Source organism: Lutra lutra, chromosome 13 (genome assembly GCF_902655055.1).
Source record: "Lutra lutra chromosome 13, mLutLut1.2, whole genome shotgun sequence".
Taxonomy (NCBI): domain Eukaryota; kingdom Metazoa; phylum Chordata; class Mammalia; order Carnivora; family Mustelidae; genus Lutra; species Lutra lutra.
In genome coordinates this window covers 47,834,070-47,852,079 of record NC_062290.1, presented here as the reverse complement: position 1 = coordinate 47,852,079, position 18,010 = coordinate 47,834,070, and the positions used below count along the sequence as shown (strand labels likewise).

At 40.1% G+C, this 18,010-nt stretch overlaps 1 protein-coding gene and 1 long non-coding RNA gene across 2 annotated transcripts in view; one reads left to right on the top strand and one right to left on the bottom strand.

Annotated features, from left to right (window-relative positions):
• The window catches only part of LOC125083922 (uncharacterized), a 41,747-nt gene that overhangs the window by 6,603 nt on the left and 17,134 nt on the right, over window positions 1–18,010 (top strand). The gene's annotated exons all lie outside the window — the stretch shown is intronic.
• Window positions 11,290–18,010, bottom strand: part of MTAP (methylthioadenosine phosphorylase) — a 44,301-nt gene continuing 37,580 nt past the window's right edge. The window contains exons 7-8 of the mRNA XM_047700928.1: window positions 15,564–15,686; window positions 11,290–12,790 (exon numbers count right to left, since the gene is read on the bottom strand). Coding sequence (XP_047556884.1) covers window positions 12,752–12,790; window positions 15,564–15,686 — 162 coding nt within the window. The 3' untranslated portion in view covers window positions 11,290–12,751. The remainder of the gene's footprint in view (window positions 12,791–15,563; window positions 15,687–18,010) is intronic.

Genomic DNA, 18,010 nt, shown 5'->3' with positions numbered 1-18,010 from the left:
GGCTCAGGTCATGATCTCAGGGTCCTGGGATCAAGCCCTATGTTAGGCTCCCTGCTCAGTGTGGAGTCTGTTTGTCCCTCTGCTCCTTCCCCAGCTTGTGCTCGTCCTCTTTCTCAAATAAATAAAATCTTTAAAAAAATTTATTTACAGAGAGAGAGAGCTCACGCATGCAGCAGGTGTGGGGAGAGGAACAGAGGGAGAGGGTGAGAGAGAATATCAAGCAGACTCCCTGCTGAGTGTAGTGCTCCATGTGGGGCTTTTCCCCACAAATTTGAGCTCATGACCTGAACCAAAATCAAGAGTTAGATGCTGGGACGCCTGGGTGGCTCAGTGGGTTAAGCCGCTGCCTTCGGCTCAGGTCATGATCCCAGCGTCCTGGGATCGAGTCCCGCATCGGGCTCCTTGTTCTGTGGGGAGCCTGCTTCTCCCTCTGCCTCTGCCTGCCACTCTGTCTGCCTGTGCTCGCTCTCTCTCTCTCTGACAAATAAATAAATAAAATCTTAAAAAAAAAAAAAAAAAGAGTTAGATGCTTAACTGACTGAGCCACCCAAGCACTCCTCTTTACAATTTTTTAAGCACACAATATGGTATTACTGACTGTAGGTATAATTTTGTAGAGGAAATCTCTAGAACTTACTCATCTTGTGATGACTGAAACTTTACGGCTATTGATTGATAATTACATTTCCCCTTTCTCCAGTCCCTGGCAACCACAGTTACACATTTTGATTTTATGAATTTGACTATTTTAGATAACTCATGTAAGAAAAATCATACAATATTTTGTCTTTCTGTGACTGGTTTATTCCACATAGCATAATGTCTTCAAGGTTCATTTATGTTGTTGCATATGGCAGAACTGCCTTTTTTTTTTTTAATTAACATATATTGTTTCAGGGGTATAGGTCTGTGAGTCATCAGTCTTTTTATTTTTTTTTTTTAAAGATTTTATTTATTTAACAGAGAGAGACACATTGAGAGAGGGAACACAAGCAGGGGGAGTGGGAGAAGCAGAAGCAGGCTCCCGGCTGAGCAGGAAGCCTGATGTGGGCTCAACCCCAGGACCCTGGGATGACCTAAGCCGAAGGCAGACACTTTACCAACTGAGCCACCCAGGTGCCCCTATGATTCATCAGTCTTACACAATTCACAGCACTCACCATAGTGCATACCCTCCCCAGTGTCCATCACCCAGCCACCCCAGGCCATCCACCCTCCTCCACTCCAGCAGCCCTCAGTTTGTTTCTTGAGATTAAGAATCTCCTATGGTTTGTCTCCCTCTCTGGTTTCATCTTGTTTCATTTTTCCCTCCCTTCCCCTATGATCCTCTGTCTTGTTTCCCAAATTCCTCATATCAGTGAGATCATGTAATTGTCTTACTCTGATTGACTTAGCATAATGCATTGATCCGCTTAGCATAAAACCCTCTAGTTCTATCCACGTCCTTGCAAATGGCAAGATTTCATTTTTTGATGGCTGCATAATATTCCATTGTGTGTGTGTGTGTGTGTGTGTGTGTGTGTGTGTGTGTGTATGTATATATATATATATATATATATCACATCTTCTTTATCCATTCTTCTGTTGATGGACACCTAAGTTCATTCCATAGTTTGGCTATTGTGGACATTGCTGCTATAAACATTTGGGTGTACATATCCCTTCAGATCACTACATTTATATCTCTAGGGTAAATACCCAGCAATTGCCCTACTGGGTATTTACCCCAAAGAATTGCTTTCTTTTTAAAGGCTTCTTTTCCATTCTATGTATATACCACAATTTCTTTATCCATTTATCTGTTGATGAGTATCTATGTTGTTTCCACATCTTGGTTATTGTGCATGGTGTTGCAATGAATATGGGAATGCTAATATTTTTTAAGATCTTCTTTCAATTCTTTTGGAAATATCCAGAAGTGGGATTGCTGGATCATGTAGTTTAATTTTTAATTTTAATCTTCATTCTATTTGCCATAGTGGTTACACCATTTTGCATTCCCACCACCAGTGCACAAGTGTTCCACATTCCCTATATCCTCACCCACACTTGTGGGTTTGTTTTTGTTTTGTTTTGTTTATAACAGCCACCCTGACAAAGTGAAGTGATATTTCATTGTCGTTTTGATTTACGTTCCCTCGTAATTAGTGATGTTGGAGCATTTTTTCATATACCTGATAACCATTTACATGTCTTCTTTAGAGAAATGTCCATTCACTCTTTAGCTTTTTTTTTTTTTAAAGATTTTATTTATTTATCCAACAGAGAGATCACAAGTAGGCAGAGGCAGGCAGAGAGAGAGAGAGAGGGGGAGGCAGGCAGAGAGAGAGAGAGGGGGAAGCAGGCTCCCTACTGAGCAGAAAGCCCGATGTGGGGCTCGATCCCAGGACCCTGAGATCATGACCTGAGCCGAAGGCAGAGGCTTACCCCTCCGAGCCACCCAGGCACCCCTCTTTAGCTCATTTTTAAATCAAGTTCCGTGGTTTTGTTGTTATTTTTTTTTACTATTGAGTTGTAGGAGTTCCTTATATATTTGGGATATTAACCCTTTACCAGATATATGGTTCACACATATTTTCTCCCATTCCATAAGTTGCCTTTTCACTCTGCTAATTGTTGCCATTGCTGTACAGAAGCTTTTTAGTTTGGTATAGTCCCTCTTGATTGTGATGTCTTTACTTTGTTCTTCTTTCTCAAAATTGTTTGGCTGTGTCCTTTGTGGTTCTATTTGAATTTTAGGATTTTTTTCCTTCTGAAAAAAAGCCAGTAGGATTTTGATAGGAATGCTTTGATTTGGTAGATCACTTTGGGTAGCATGGACATTTTAACAATATCAATTATTCTAATCCATGGATACAGGATGTCTTTCCATTGATTTATGTCTCCTTAATGTCATTTATCAATTTTTTTAAGTAGGCTCTGTGCCACTGTGGGGCTTGAACTCACGACCCTGAGATTAAGAGTCACATGCTCTATTGGCTGAGCCAGCCAGGCACCCTTCATTATCAATGTTTTGAAGTATTCCATATACAAGTCTTTTTTTTTTTTTTTAAGATTTTATTTATTTATTTGACAGAGAGATCACAAGTAGGCAGGGAGGCAGGCAGAGAGGAGGAAGCAGGCTCCCCGCTGAGCAGAGAGGCCTATGCGGGGCTCTATCCCAGGACCTGGGATCATGACCTGAGGCGAAGGCAGAGGCTTAACCCACTGAGCCACCCAGGCGCAACCCCCCCAACCCCTACAAGTCTTTAAGTTTATTTCAAAGCATTTTCTTCTTTTTGATGCTAATTGCTAATGGGATTTTTTCTTTGTACATAGTTCACCATTAGTGTATAGAAACAAACTGATTTTTCTACATTGACTTTGTATCATACCACATTACTGAATTAATAATTCTAATAGTTGGGGGTTTTGTTTTGTTTTAGTCTTCACAGTTTTCTACATGTAAGACTATGCCATCTGCAGAGATAATGTTAGTTCTTCCTTTCCAATTTGGGTGCCCTTTATTTTCTTGTTTAATTGCAGTGGCTAAGATTTCCAGTATTATGTTGAATTGAGGTGGAAAGAATAGGCATCCTTGCCTTTTTGCTGATTTTTCAGTTTTAGAAACAGCTTTCCACATTTCACTGCTCAGTGTGATGTTAATTGTGGGCTATTCATATATGACCTTTATTATGTTAAGGGAATTTTCTCTAAGTTCCTAGTTTATTGACAGTTTTATCACAAAAGGGTGTTGAATTTTGTCAGATGTTTTTTCTGTATCTATTATTATTTAATCTTTTTAAAAAAGATTTTATTTATTTATTTGACAGACAGATCACAAGTAGGCAGAGAGGCAGGCAGAGGGAGAGAGGGGGAAGCAGGCTCCCTGCTGAGCAGAGCTCGATGTGGGGCTCCATCCCAGAACCCTGGGATCATGATCTGAGTTGAAGGCAGAGGCTTTAACCCACTGAGCCACCCAGGCGCCCCTATTTAATCTCTTATTGTAGGTCTACTCAGATTGTCTTTTTATTCTCAAGTCAATTTAGAAATTTGTGTGTTTCCAGGACTTTGCCTATTTTATTTCGAATATCTAATTTGTTGCATAGAATTGTTCATAGTACTCTTTTATAATCTTCTTTATTTCTCTGACAACAGTAGGATGTCTCATTTTTCATTTCTAATTCCAGCAATTTGAATGCCATCTCTTTCGTCTTGATTAATCAAACTAAAGTTTTGCGAATTTTGTTGTTCTTTTCAGAGAATCAGGTTTTTAATTGATTTTCTACATTTTTTCCTATTCTGTTTTATTAATTTCCATTCTAATCTATTTCCTTTTGTCTTGCTGTAGGTTTATTTTGCTCTGAAGCTCTCTTCATTTTTCTTCGTTCTTTTATCTCTGCTCTTCAGGTTATATAATCTCTATTGAACTTTATTAAAATTTGCTAATTATTTCTTCTAAATCAAATCCACTATTCCTGCCTCTTTAGTGAATTTTTCACATTAGTCATTGTACTTTTCTACTCTAGAATTTCCTTTTTTAAAAAATAATTCCTATCCCTTTATTGGTATCTTCTATTTGCTGCAATGTGTTCCTCATACCGTCTTAACTCTTTAATCATGGTTCCCTTTTCTTTGAACATGTTTATAATGGCTACTTTGAAAAACTTTGTTAAACTTGACATCTGATTGCTCTACAGGCAGTTTCTGTTGTCTGCTTTTTTCCAGTGTATGGGTCATACTTTCCTGTTTCCTTGCATGACTAATCATTTTTATTGGAATCAGGACACTTTAGATAATATATTGCAGCAAACTGAATACTGGTGTCTCCCCTCTGCTGCTCCTTATTGTTCTTTGATTATTTGTTTGGTAACACCTTATTTTATTGGAGTCGATTTGTCTCTTGCACCAGTAAGCTTCTGATACTGTTCTTTAGAGAGCATATCCTTGGGTTATGGGCACAGTCACCCTGGGTTAATAGTGGTTGTTAGTTTGTTTTTTAAGATTTTATTTATTTGACAGCGAGAGGCAGAGAGAGAGGGAACACAAGCAGGGGGAGTGGGAGAGGGGGAAGCAGCCCCGCACTGGGCTCTCTGCTTCCTGATGAGCAGGGAGCCCAATGTGGGGCTCCATCCCAGGACTCTGGGATCGTGACCTGAGCTGAAGGCAGACGCTTGACTGAGCCACCCAGGCGTCCCCAACAGTGGTTTTTTTCAAGGTTCTCTATGGTTGTCCCTTTCCTTGGTCATACCCAGCTGTTAAACTATTGCTGGGTGATTTTTTTTTTTTTTTTAATTTCTTACAACAATACGCTGGGGCATAAATGCTTATAAACTAAACCAATGAAATTGGGACTCCTTCGAAAGAGTAGTTCTGAAGTCAGTTACTGATGTTTGTTCTGATCCCAGACAGTCTTCTGTCAGCAATGTTTTTCCTGGACCATAAGCTGGTCCATTTTAGCTTAAATGTCAAATGATTCTACCAATATCATCCAAGTTTCCCTTTCCTATCATCCAAATTGCCCTTCACTACTACCTTCACTGTTTTGGGGGAGCATCCTTAGGCTTGAACTTCTCCACACTCTGTTGCAAAAGAAGGCAGTTCCTTTAGGTAAAGAACTGGAGTTCTCTGGTTTATTACTTACTCTCTTTCAAGGCAAAATCTCTTGAGTTATGGCTATGGGGCTGGAAGTGAGAATAATGTCAAGCTTCTCTCTGAATGACACTCTCAGTTGAGGAGCTGAATGCCAGTGGTGGTGGTTGGTTGTGGGGATGGGAGGGCAGTAGCTTCAGGGCTAAGCCACCCAGGTGCCCACTTAGTTTTCTTTAAATCTGCCTGGTATTTTAAGATAGTCTCATTGTTTCCTTATATTTTTTCATAGGGCTTTGTTTCTAACCATTTATCCAGTATGTATTTCAAAGTATATATCTGATCTATTCTTAAATTCTAAAGAATTTCTTGTTTACTAAACTTGTTTGCCATAACTATTAAATTTTATGAAATACTTTGTGTATGTATTAAGATATATATAATTAAATTTTATTTATTTATTTATTTGAGTGGGGATGGGACAGAGGGAGAGGGAGCACGCACCACACTCAGTGCAGAGCCTGTCGAGGGCTCGATCTCATGGCCCCGAGACCATGACCTGAGCCGAAATCACAAGCCAAACGCTTAACTGAATGAGCCAGCCAGGCACCCCAAGATATTTGAACTTTGAATATTCACTGCATATTTGGTGCCATGAGAGAATTTTAATTTATTTTCAAATGTGTACTAATGAAATTGCGGCTCCCTTAAAAATAGTTACCCCTTAGAAGTAACATGGAAATACTCATGGAAGAAATTATATGGTGTATGTGAAATGCTTCAAAATAACATGGGAGGAGTGTAGGGGGTGGGAATATAGAAGAAACACATTGGCTATGAGATGATAATTCTTGAAGCTGGGTAATAGATAAAGGTTCATTACTATTCTTTGTATTTGTGTATACATTTGGAATTGACTTTCCTATTCCTTCCTGCTTCAACCTTGTGATCTTGATTCTTACAGGGAGGGAATTTGTAAACTAAAATGAGGTCAAAAAGAGCAGTTAATGAATGCATCATCACATTCCGATGTGTAGACTTTTTAAACCTGAATCATCTATAAAGCTGAGGGCATCTTTTGAAAATACTGACAACTTCCTGTTAATTTTCCCTAAATGAAATCATCAAATGCTTTTGTTTTTATTTTCCAAAAAAAAATGTGCTCTGAAACAAAATACCTAAGAAATCAAGCACACATTTTTTAAATTACATGCTGAATTCTAAAACACTTAGGTATTGTACTTTTTCAAAAATTATTTCCTCAAGATCCTACTGATATGATCAGCCTGTTCAATTTCTGTGTGTGTTCCGCTTACTGAGTGAGGTAAAACCAACAACTTTTTATTGATTGCTCATTTAAAAAAAAGATTTTATTTATTCATTTGAGAGAGAGAGTACAAGCAGGGGGAGAGGCAGAGGGAGAGGGAAAAGCAGAATCCCCGCTGAGCTGGGATCCAGACATGGGGCTTGACCCCAGGATTTGGAGATCATGATCCGAGCCGAAGCTGACGCTTAACCATGTGAGCTACCAAGGCACCCCTACTGGTTGCTCATTAAATGTAAGGCATCGGCCAGGCCCTTAGGAATCAGTCTACCATTTATAGAAATATACAATCTCTAGGGGCAGCTGGGTGGCTCAGTTTTTAAGTGTCTGCCTTCGATTCAGGTCACGATCCCAGAGTCCTGAGATCGAGCCTCTCTCATCAGGCTCCCTGCTCAGCAGGATGCCTGCTTCTCCCTCTTCCACTCCCTCTGCTTGTGTTTCCTCTCTTGCTGTGTCAAATAAATAAATAAAATCTAAAAAAAGAAAAAAGAAAGAAAGAAAAAAAAAGAAACCTATAGTCTCCTTGGGAAGACAAATTACATGACAAGATGAACAAGGGAAAGATGTAAGTAATTGTCAAGGCATCAGAATAAATTTTATATGCCTTTTTTGTTAACTCAAAATTCGGTACCCAGAATTCCCAATTCCTTCCATTTTAGTAATCTTAAACCCTGAAGTAGTAGTAGTAATCTTAAAACCTTAAGTAATATTAAACCCTAATTAATCCCCACCTCTAAGATAGCAAGGGGACATAAATTGGGAAATTAGAAGAGAATGGGTAGAGGGCTCTAGTAACATTCATTAAGGCACCAATAATAATAATATCTGTAAATATATTCATTTCCTTCTTGGTAAACATGGACTTTTAGTTTCTGCCATGCCAGGACACTGAATTGAATTGAATTGAATTGAACTGTTACAAGGAGCCAAACTCTAGGCTTAGGGAGAAGTGATTTGGAAATGGAAGCATGACTAAAATTTCCACAGGCAGAAGTGTCATGGATTTATATATTTAACCAATATATATAGTAATGTTTATGTGTCAGTTACTATGCTAATTAGACAATGAATTGAGCAATTGTAGTGTGACAAGTACTACAATAGAACTTTAATAGACAAATACTATAACAAAACACGGTGTTTGGGGAACACCGAGAAAGGCCAGCCAGCCAGTGAGCCAGATAAAGGAGGGTGGTGGTGGACCAGAGTCCTTCAGGTGGAGAGACAACAAAGGGCAGAAGCAAGAGGGAGACCAGCCGGCTTGGACCTGAGGTCTAATTGCTGTTCTGTCCCATACTGGAGCCATTTAGACATGTGTGACTGTCAACCACTTGAAATGTAGCTAATTGAGAAACTGAATTTATAATTTTATTTTTTTAAAGATTTTACTTATTTGAGAGACAAGAGAGTGAGCAGGGGATGGGAGAAGGACAAGCAGACTTCCTGCTGGGCTCCCATCCTACAACCCTGAGATCATGATCTGGGCCGAAATGAAGAGCTGGCTGCTTGACTGACTAAGCCCCGCAGGCACCCCTGAATTTATAATTTTAGTATATGATTTTAATTCAACTGAAATTTAAAAATTGGTGTTTCAATATACTTGCAATGACTTGTGTATGTGGATCTACCTTTCTTTTTCTTTTTTTTTTTTTTTCAATAGATTCTAGGAGTGCCTGGGTGGCTCAGTTGGTTAAGCGTCTGCCTTCAGCTCAGGTCATGATCCTGGCATGTTGGGAGACCTGCACTGGGCTCCCTGCTCAGCAGGGAGTCTGCTTCTCCCTCTCTCTATCTCTCCCCCTCTCCCTCTCTCTCTGTTTCCCCTGCTTGTGCTCTCTTGCTTTAAATTTAAAAAATTATTTAAAAAAATAGATTTTATTAAGTCCAGAGCAGAAACCACTTTTTTTTTTTTTTGACAGAGAAAGAGAGTGCATGCACGAGAGAGCACAAGCATGGGGAGCAGGAGAGGGAGAAGCAGATTCCCCACTAAGCAGGGATCCTAATGTGGGCCTGGATCCCAGGACACTGGGATCATGACCTGAGCAGAAGGCAGATGCTTAACTGAGTTACGCAGGCACCCCTGGATCTACCTTTCATAGTAAAATTTATAAAATTTAATACAGATCAGATTATTGCTGATGAAAATTAAGCATCTGGTTTGAGATGTGCTGTGATTCCTGGTGTGAATGTGGGTTTTGAAGAGTCAAGAGTAACTCTATGTTTTTGGTCTGAGGGACTGGAAGGATGAAACTGCCAACAACCAAGATGAGGGAGTGCTGAGAGAGATTTGGGGGTAGGGGTGGGAGGTTGGGGACTGGAACAAGTCACTGAGGAATGAGTGAAGATGGAGAAGTCCAAGAGTTGAGGGCTGGATCAGGTAACTTTAAAAGATCTGAGAGAACAGCAAGAACCAGAAAAGACTCAGTAGTAACCTCTGAGGTAGAAAGAAAATGGAGTGTGGTGTCCTTGGAAGCCACGTGAAGAGTATTTATCAAGGAGAAGGGAGGGATTAAATAAATGTATCATATGCTGCTGATAGGAAAAGAAAGATGAAGTCTCAGAACTGACCAGAAGATTTAGTAAGGAGGTGACCTTGAGAGTGGTGGTGATGGTGTTGAAAGGTGCTGCAAAATCGGGATTGAAGTGAACTGAAGAAACAAGAGGAAGTGGAGACAGAAGAGATCTTTGGGAGCTATATCCCAATGAAAGGCAAAGCAGTAAGACAAACAGCACACTGATTTGTGGCCAAGAATTTTTTTTTAATGGGGTAGGTACAAATTAAAATATTTTTAAATTTGTGCACTGGGAGAAATGATACAATGAGGGAAAATTTGAGCATGGAGAGATAGGCAACCACTAGAGTGAAGTCTTGGACCAGGTGAGAGTCACAGAGGAAAGATAGGATTTGAATCTCTTGTACACAAATATTCACTGAACTTGTGCTGAGTACAAGGAACTGAAGATCCCAAGTGAAAAAGATGAAGTTCCTGCTTTTATGGAGGTCTATCAAATAGGGAGTTGGGGAAGTCCTTAACTGAGTGACAGCCCTTCAAATATTTGAAATTCTGTTTTCCTTTCAATGGTTAGAGATACTCAATTTATTTAACCATTACTTATGTGTTATGATCTTCCCAGTGCTCACACCCTTCATATCTCAGAGATTATCACTGTGGTTTTTTTTTTTTTTTTTAAAGATTTATTTATTTGAGAGAAAGAGAAAATGAGAGGGAGGGAGGGACAGAGGAAGAGGGCGAAGCAGACTTCCCACTGAGCAAGGAGCCTGACTGGGCTTAACCCAGGACCCTGGAATCATCACCTAAGCAGAAGGCAGATGCTTAACTGATTGAGCCACCCAGCAGCCCCTATTACTAAGTTTCTTATCAGAAGCTTTTTAGGAACATAAAGCATAAATATGCTATCCACACATCTGAACTGCATTCTTATTTTACTCCACATATTTTTCTGATTTCCACTTTAACCAGACATGATTCCATACTAGTGCATAAAGATAATGCATCACTTATTTGAATTGACATACCTTATTTAGATGCTACCATTGAGAATTTTAGCCATTCCTAAGCTTTTGCCTATTACAAACAACTCCAGAATGACTGGGGCTGATGTGCAAAACATCTCAGGTCTCAAATATAACCTTGGTATTCCAGCCTTCTCCATCTTTTTTGGTTACACTCTACATATGAACTATTCTGTTTCATCCACAAAATTATGAAAAACAATGCAAAACAATGCATTACCAACCAATAAAGTTTTCTAAGTAGATGCAAATGCACTTCTCAATAACTTGGCACTATTCCAAAGGGCTAAGTCACTAAGCTACAACTTTTCCATTATGCTCATAATCCACTGGGGAAACTGAAATACTCAAACCGATTGCCGTGTTCCCTTAATTTTATAGCTTAAAAAAGAAAAGTTAAAGATGATGTAAGTAAAACATAATCCAGGAAGAAATGCTCAGCAAAGTCCTCAAGAAAAAGGTATCCAGATGATTATATTGGCTTTGTATAAGGAGTGGCTGATGGGTAACAACAGCAAAACAGAAATATACTCCATATGAGAAGTCTGAAAATTAGGTTGCTAGAAAAGGCTACTGAATCAATTAAGACACCCCTGAAAGCCATCAGGAAGACCTGTACTTTCTGAAGGCAGCAAGAAAAACGCCCACATGTTTTTGCCTTGACATCCTCAGAACATGTACTAAGAACGAAGGAAAGAAGGTACATATGGTATTACAGAGTAGTGCAGGGCTTACAGCGACAGGGAGCCCTGGGTTCAGGCCTGTTCTATCATCTGTGTATCTCTAATGTGCGACCAGGATTGGATCCCTGCGCTGGGGAGTGCAAGACTCATAATCCCACGTAACCCAAACAGCTCAGTATCAATGCTGGGGAGTAACCAGTTTATTTTGTTGTTTACAATTTGCAGCTTATTATCTCGAAGACAGTCTCTTAGACACAAACACATTGACTTTACAGACTCTTTAAACAGACAGGCTATATGACTAAAGGACCCAGTAACAGCCCACAGTGAATAGTAGTTAACTCTGAGGGAAAAAAAGGATCTCCCTTGTGAGAGAAAACAAAACACAATCCTATAAAATGAACAACAAAAAGCAGAGGAAGAAGCAAACTTCCATTTTATGAAACACTCCAAACCACTAACGCCATGTAAAATAACTCATCAACGCATAAAAAGTAGAAACAAAGGTCAAATATTAATTTTAAAAATACCTGACACACTAGCATGTGTGTCTAGTTTCTTATAGTTTCAGACTCTCTGAGGATTAAACACCCAGCTTTTCTCAAGCTGTTGCAGACCCAAGTATCGTTCTCACTATACAGTTATTAATGATTCTCTTTTTTAACAAAATCTGAAGACGGAACTCAAACAGAATTCTTCTTAGAATTACCATCTTAAACTCTGCTTCACATCAGTATGTTTTCAAGAACTGGACCTTTTTTATTTTTAAGACAACTTTATTATTTGATTATATTCATTGTATAAAAATGTGAAGACACAGAAAAATATAAAGAAAATTAAAATGATTCAGTGTCCCAACCCCAAATACAGTAACAAAAGATTATATATCCATTTCTGGTATTTTTCTGCATTAATGTAGAACTTTAAAACGAAATTAGCAATGCAAAATGTGTGCACATATCCTTTTTTCATTTCGTATTACAGAGCAACCATTTCTTTAGGACATTAAATATTATGTGAAAACATGATCTTCAGTTGGCTGCTTCACAACCCAGTTAGAGCTATGCTGTAATTTAACTTCCAACTGTTGGATATTCAGATTGTTCTGAATATTTACTATTATAACTAATGGTATATTAGACGTCCTTCCCTATACATAATTCTTTGTATCTCTGATAATTTTTTAAAGATAAATTCCTAGAGTAACCACCACAAAGGGTCTAAGTATTTTTAAGCCTTTTGATACATTTTAGCAAACTGCCCTCCAAAAAGACTACAAATTTATAGTAACACCAATAAATAGCCCAAGAATTCCCATTTCTTCTTCGTATTTCCTTGGTAACATAGGAACTGGATATTACCTCCCAACCTTATTCTTACAAATTTACTGGGGGAAGGGTAGGTGGGGTCTTATCTTTTTTTCTGAAGTGTCAGAATTTTTCCACGTTTACCGGTCATTTCTGAAGCAGTCTAAGCCTTCGAGAAGGCTTCTCTGATACATGCATGTCTTCTTATCATGTTCTTCCTTAGCAGGCAAGGGCATGAGGGCTGCATGCCTTTTCCATGTTTTTTCCAAGTTAAGCCGAAATTTCTCAAATGACTAGAATTAGGAAGTCTTCCTGTCACCTAGGCAGCCATGCTGGTTTAATGTCTTGGTAATAAAACAGAAAACTGGGCCATATTCTAAAAAGAAGAAAACAGGCACAGGTCACATTTAACCAAGCATTGCTGTAGGTAGTGATTCTGAAGATCAGGATAATCACCAGGAGCATTTAATTAAAAATCACATTTTGATTTCAAGACTGAGGAGTCATGGTATACACACTTTCAATAAACTCCCCAGGAAATTCTCAAGTTCGCCAAACTTTAAGAGCAACCAACCACATGTGGGACTAGTGATGGCCCCTAACTCTTAGTTTCTCTCTCTCCTTTCCTGTAGAGTGAGCTGTACTTATTTCAAGAGGGCTGTTTCAGATTCTCACGGACCTCCACCCCCTTTCACCTCCACTAGGATATGTTTCATACACCAACCTCCAGCCTGGATTAATGTAAATCAACCTCTGTCATTCACCTTATCCCAGTGGATAAAAATCCTTGAAATTTTAGTACATTAGTATCTCTAAACATAACAGGATCCTCTTCATCACTCCAAGTCTTATATATCTTTGTAAACCATGGCTGACCATATAGTGGGTACTCACTAAGTGTTTCTGAAATGAATGAGTGAATGGATAATACACATTTCAGTGTAGAGGGGACTGAACATGCTACCCCAGAATACCCCAGAATAAGGGGTTATTAGTAGGATGTTCCTTAACGCAACAGAATGGAGGCCATGAGTCTCAGTATTGTCTAGAGCAGAAATTCTTCATTTTTTTTCTTTAGATCACATATGTCTTTGAGAATCTGATGAAAGCTATACACATTAACCCTCTTTAAAAATACATACATACAGAAACACACAATTTTTACATACCTTCAGAAACTTCACAGGAAAGGAGAACATGAATTTCTACCATTCAAGCATTTTTTTTTTAAGATTTTATTTATTTATTTGATAGAGATCACAAGTAGATAGAGAGACAGGCAGAGAAAGAGGAGGAAGCAGGCCCCCCGCTGAGCAGAGAGCCCGATGCGGGGCTTGATCCAGGACCCTGGGATCATGACCTGAGCCGAAGCGTAGAGGCTTTAACCCACTGAGCCACCCAGGTACCCCATTCAAGCATTTTTTACTTAAAACTGAAGCTGAAACAATAAATTTATTGCTTGAGAAATTATCTTTAAATTCAAAAAAGACTGTGGTTAAAATGGGGTCAGTTGAAAAACTTAAAAAAACAAAACAAAACAAAAAAAACCCCACAACAGCCCATCACATCTTGCAGATGACAATTGCCTTTGCAGTAGCAAAGTATGAGTCACAGTTCCTATAATCAATAGCTTGCTTATTTAGACAAGCTAACGTCCTGCTGTCTCTATTGCACTGCACTCAGGGCAATGTAACAGTTTCCAGTTTAAACTGACTTTCCTCAGTTCTTAGAATTAATTTATTTCCCCTTTCTTCATAATTATAATAGGCTATAAGGGCTACCATTTACTCATTAAAGAACATTTAGCTTCTAGGTCTATAGGTTGAAACCAAACATGTGTTTCCTGTCCCTTAGGGACTTTAAGTCTAGTGGGAAAAGACGGAATACAAGTTCCAATATTCTTGACTTGGCCAGGGCATAGAGCTGAGAGATACCTTGTTACAGGGGTGAGTACTGCAGCCTGCTGTATCCGCTTGTGACAACCGGCTCTTTGTATCTCTCAGTGGTTTGGTATTGATAGTCTGAAATTAGCTGGGCTGCAGCACTTCCACCAGGCATTCGGTATCAATTAAAATCATGGCTCCTCAGTGCCCAGCAGCTGTCAATCACTGACCATCACACAGCGTCTTCACCATACTAAAATTGTGGCTCTCATTCCACGGCTCCTTGGTGGTTAGCAGTTCAGGCAAGGGAGGGCTTTTATGAACTTTTCAAATCATCTCTCAACTACTTGTCATCAGACCCAAGTGTCTAGGTGTGTTCTAGACCTTAGGACAGGCTGGCTACCTTCCCTGGATACTAGGGGAATGTAATATCCAACTGGCTTGAGGCAACACCTTATCCAACGTGGTTAATCAAGAGAGTCACAAAACATCCAAATAAAAATCATGCATCTCTGAGCTTTAGCACTCAGTTTAAATTATATTCTGGGAATTAATACTAGAGTTGAAAAGCTACCAATCTACAACCTATCCCGTGTTTATCATTAATCACTGTCTTAGTCTGATATAATGTCAACACGAAGCAGACATTCCTTGGCACCGTTTTGGTATTCCTATAAGTGCTTTGGCTTTAAAGGCAGCCTACACTTTGCCAAAGAGCAAAGAGCTTTGTCAGCAATGTAAGCCATGTACAGAACAAGCACTCTCAACCTCCTGAAGCATTATTTAGGGATGCCCTGCAAAGCAGGACAATGTTAACAGGTTGGCAGACTAGATAGTAAAACTCTCACCACCTCAACTTTCTTTCTTTTTTTTTTTTAAAGATTTTATTTATTTATTTGACAGAGAGAGACCACAAGCAGGCAGAGAGGCAGGCAGAGAGAGGAGGAAGCAGGCTCCTGCCGAGCAGAGAGCCCGATGCGGGGCTCGATCCCAGGATTCTGAGATCATGACCTGAGCCGAAGGCAGCGGCTTAACCCACTGAGCCACCCAGGCGCCCCCCACCTCAACTTTCAAGTCTTGCATTACTTGCCCAAATATGTAACTACTCAGTTTCACACTGGTTAGTATGGTGGTTAAGAGCATGAAAACTTGTAGAGAACTTCTGGACTAGTATAAAATATAAGACGAGCGGCCCAAGGGTGAAATGCAAGTAAGAGAGAAAGGCAGTTGTGCAAGTGTCTGCTTGCAGATGGTGAGGGTACTTACCTTCAGGTTATGGAGGGTTTCTGACCATTCCATGGACCCTATCTGAGGTATGGTAGTGAGGAGCAGACTTTTGGCTTTATTGGCATTTTCTTTCAGGGTCTTTAGGACCCGGTCCACCGAAACCTAGAGAAACAACAGCATAGGATGTTACTGGCAATTTATCATCCTACCGTTCTCCACAGAACACTTTCCTGAGCTCCTTCCCGATCTATAAAGTCAGTTTATGCCAATTCCAATCCCCTGAACACCAGTTCTGCATTTTTCAAGGCAGACTTGGTCCCAGCGGGGGAGGTCTTGGGAGAAACCCAATGACATCTCTGAAGAGAACACTGTCTCAGATGTATAATGTGTTAGCATGGTCTGGAAAGATGTGGCCAATTCTCCTCCTGTCCATAGTAAAATGGATTCCAGTCTTAAAATTGTTCCTACACTGGCTAACCAATCCTAAGATAAGCACATGGCTCTTCTTCTTCTTTTTTATTTTTTTTTTTAAGATTTTACTTATTTGACAGAGAACACAAGTAGGCAGAGAGGCAGGCAGAGAGAGAGAGAGAGAGAGAGAGAGGAGGAAGCAGGCTCCCTGCTGAGCAGAGCCCGATGCGGGGCTTGATCCCAGGACCCTGGGATCATGACCCGAGCCGAAGGCAGAGGCTTTAACCCACTGAGCCACCCAGGCGCCCCAGCACATGGCTTTTCTTGAGAAGACTTTGAGTTAATGAAGAGAAATGCTGGAATCAGAGTATTGTCATTTCTACAGCTCCCAGTGAATTAATGGATGGGCGGCTAACATCACAGAACAACAAAAATCCCAAACCAAACAAAAAATCCACTTTAATGAGCTTCCTGACAGGAAAACTGAACACTAGTTTTGACGTCTAAATTGGATCAAATCTCTGGAACCAGCTGTCAATTTACAAAGAACACAGACGACTGAGAAATCTGTCAAACTACCCCAAGGAGATGATTTCAGTGATCCAGAAGGTTTCCTGTGGGAAACTCTAGAGGACAGATGACCTAGTTTCTTTTTAGAACACTTGGAAGTAAAAAACTGTGATACTTGAGGTAACTAGAAACATGAACTATGCTTCGATGTATTAAGGAATTACTGCTGGGATGTGACAATGATAACGTGGTTATGTTAGATGCTTATGGCTAAAATCATGGATCAGAGTCCAGATGAAATATAACTGGCCCTAAGCTGGTATGTTCACAGTTGAAGCTGGATGTTGATTTACAAAAGCTCATACTGTCCATCGACTTTTTGTATATGACTGAAATTGCTTCATAAGGCTGTTAAAAAAAAGTTGTGAATATAAAATCAACGATCAGAGGTGGAGTACTTGCCACACCTCAAGGGTATCTGAGGTTGAGGGGCTCAAATATTACACCTTTCTATTTTCTGGAGTTTATATAAAGTCCAGATCCATCCCACAAACACTGAGATGTGTTTAGAAAAAACTGACGAGCACTGGAGCAGGTGGGAGTCCCATCACTGAGGGAATACAATGCAGTCACCAGATGGGAGCTGCCAGGTACATGCAGAGGCTTGCTTGAAGCAGTCTTCCAGTGCAGGCTCATGAAGCACCCAAGAAATTTACCTTGTATTTATTTTTTTTCCTTACACTTTTCACACTTTTCCTTTGATAGTTCTTTTTTTTTTTTTAAGATTTTATTTATTTGAGAGCAAGCGAGAGAGAGTGCAAGAGTTGGGGGGTGAGGGGTAGAAGGAGAGGGAGAAGCAGACTCCGCTGAGCAGGAAGCCCGATGTGGGATTCGATCCCAGGACCCTGAGATCATGACCTGAGCCAAAGGCAGATGCTTAACCAACTGAGCCACCCAGGCACCCCTTCCTTTGACTGGTATTTCTGTACAGACTCTGATCTCTTTTTCTCGTCTTTATTCCAGGTGTTGGGCTCCACCCAAAAATGCCTGTTGTATTAACCTCCTCACAATAAAATCTAACCCTCTGTTGAAAGTCCAGTTCAAATGTCAAGTTCTCAGACATTTCCACACACCCTCCCCCATCCATCATAGTGGCCGTGTGAACTACAGAAGCTATAGGAGCTGCTCTACATACAGGATTTGGTTCCATTCTCCCAGAAATCCTGCAAGGTCAGAACTGTAAGTAAACAACTTCCACCCCTCACCTCTGGCTCCATCCCACTGAAGAGTAAATGGATCAAAAAATGTGCCCAGTGTTCCAAGTAAATGGATCAACAGGAATCTGAAGGTGGGTGTCGGCAACTCGAAAATCTTTGTACCACCTCAAGCTGCACATCTGGTTCAAAGCACAGTGACATGCATGGCTGGTTGATGACGCCATTTGCGTCTGTGCTTTCCTTGTGCCACTTAGCATCATTATCTGCCTTCATGCCTTACCGCTGACACAAAGCTCAGTCTCTCTGCTTTCAACTCAGGTGGCTCCAACTGACAGCTTTCCAAACCTC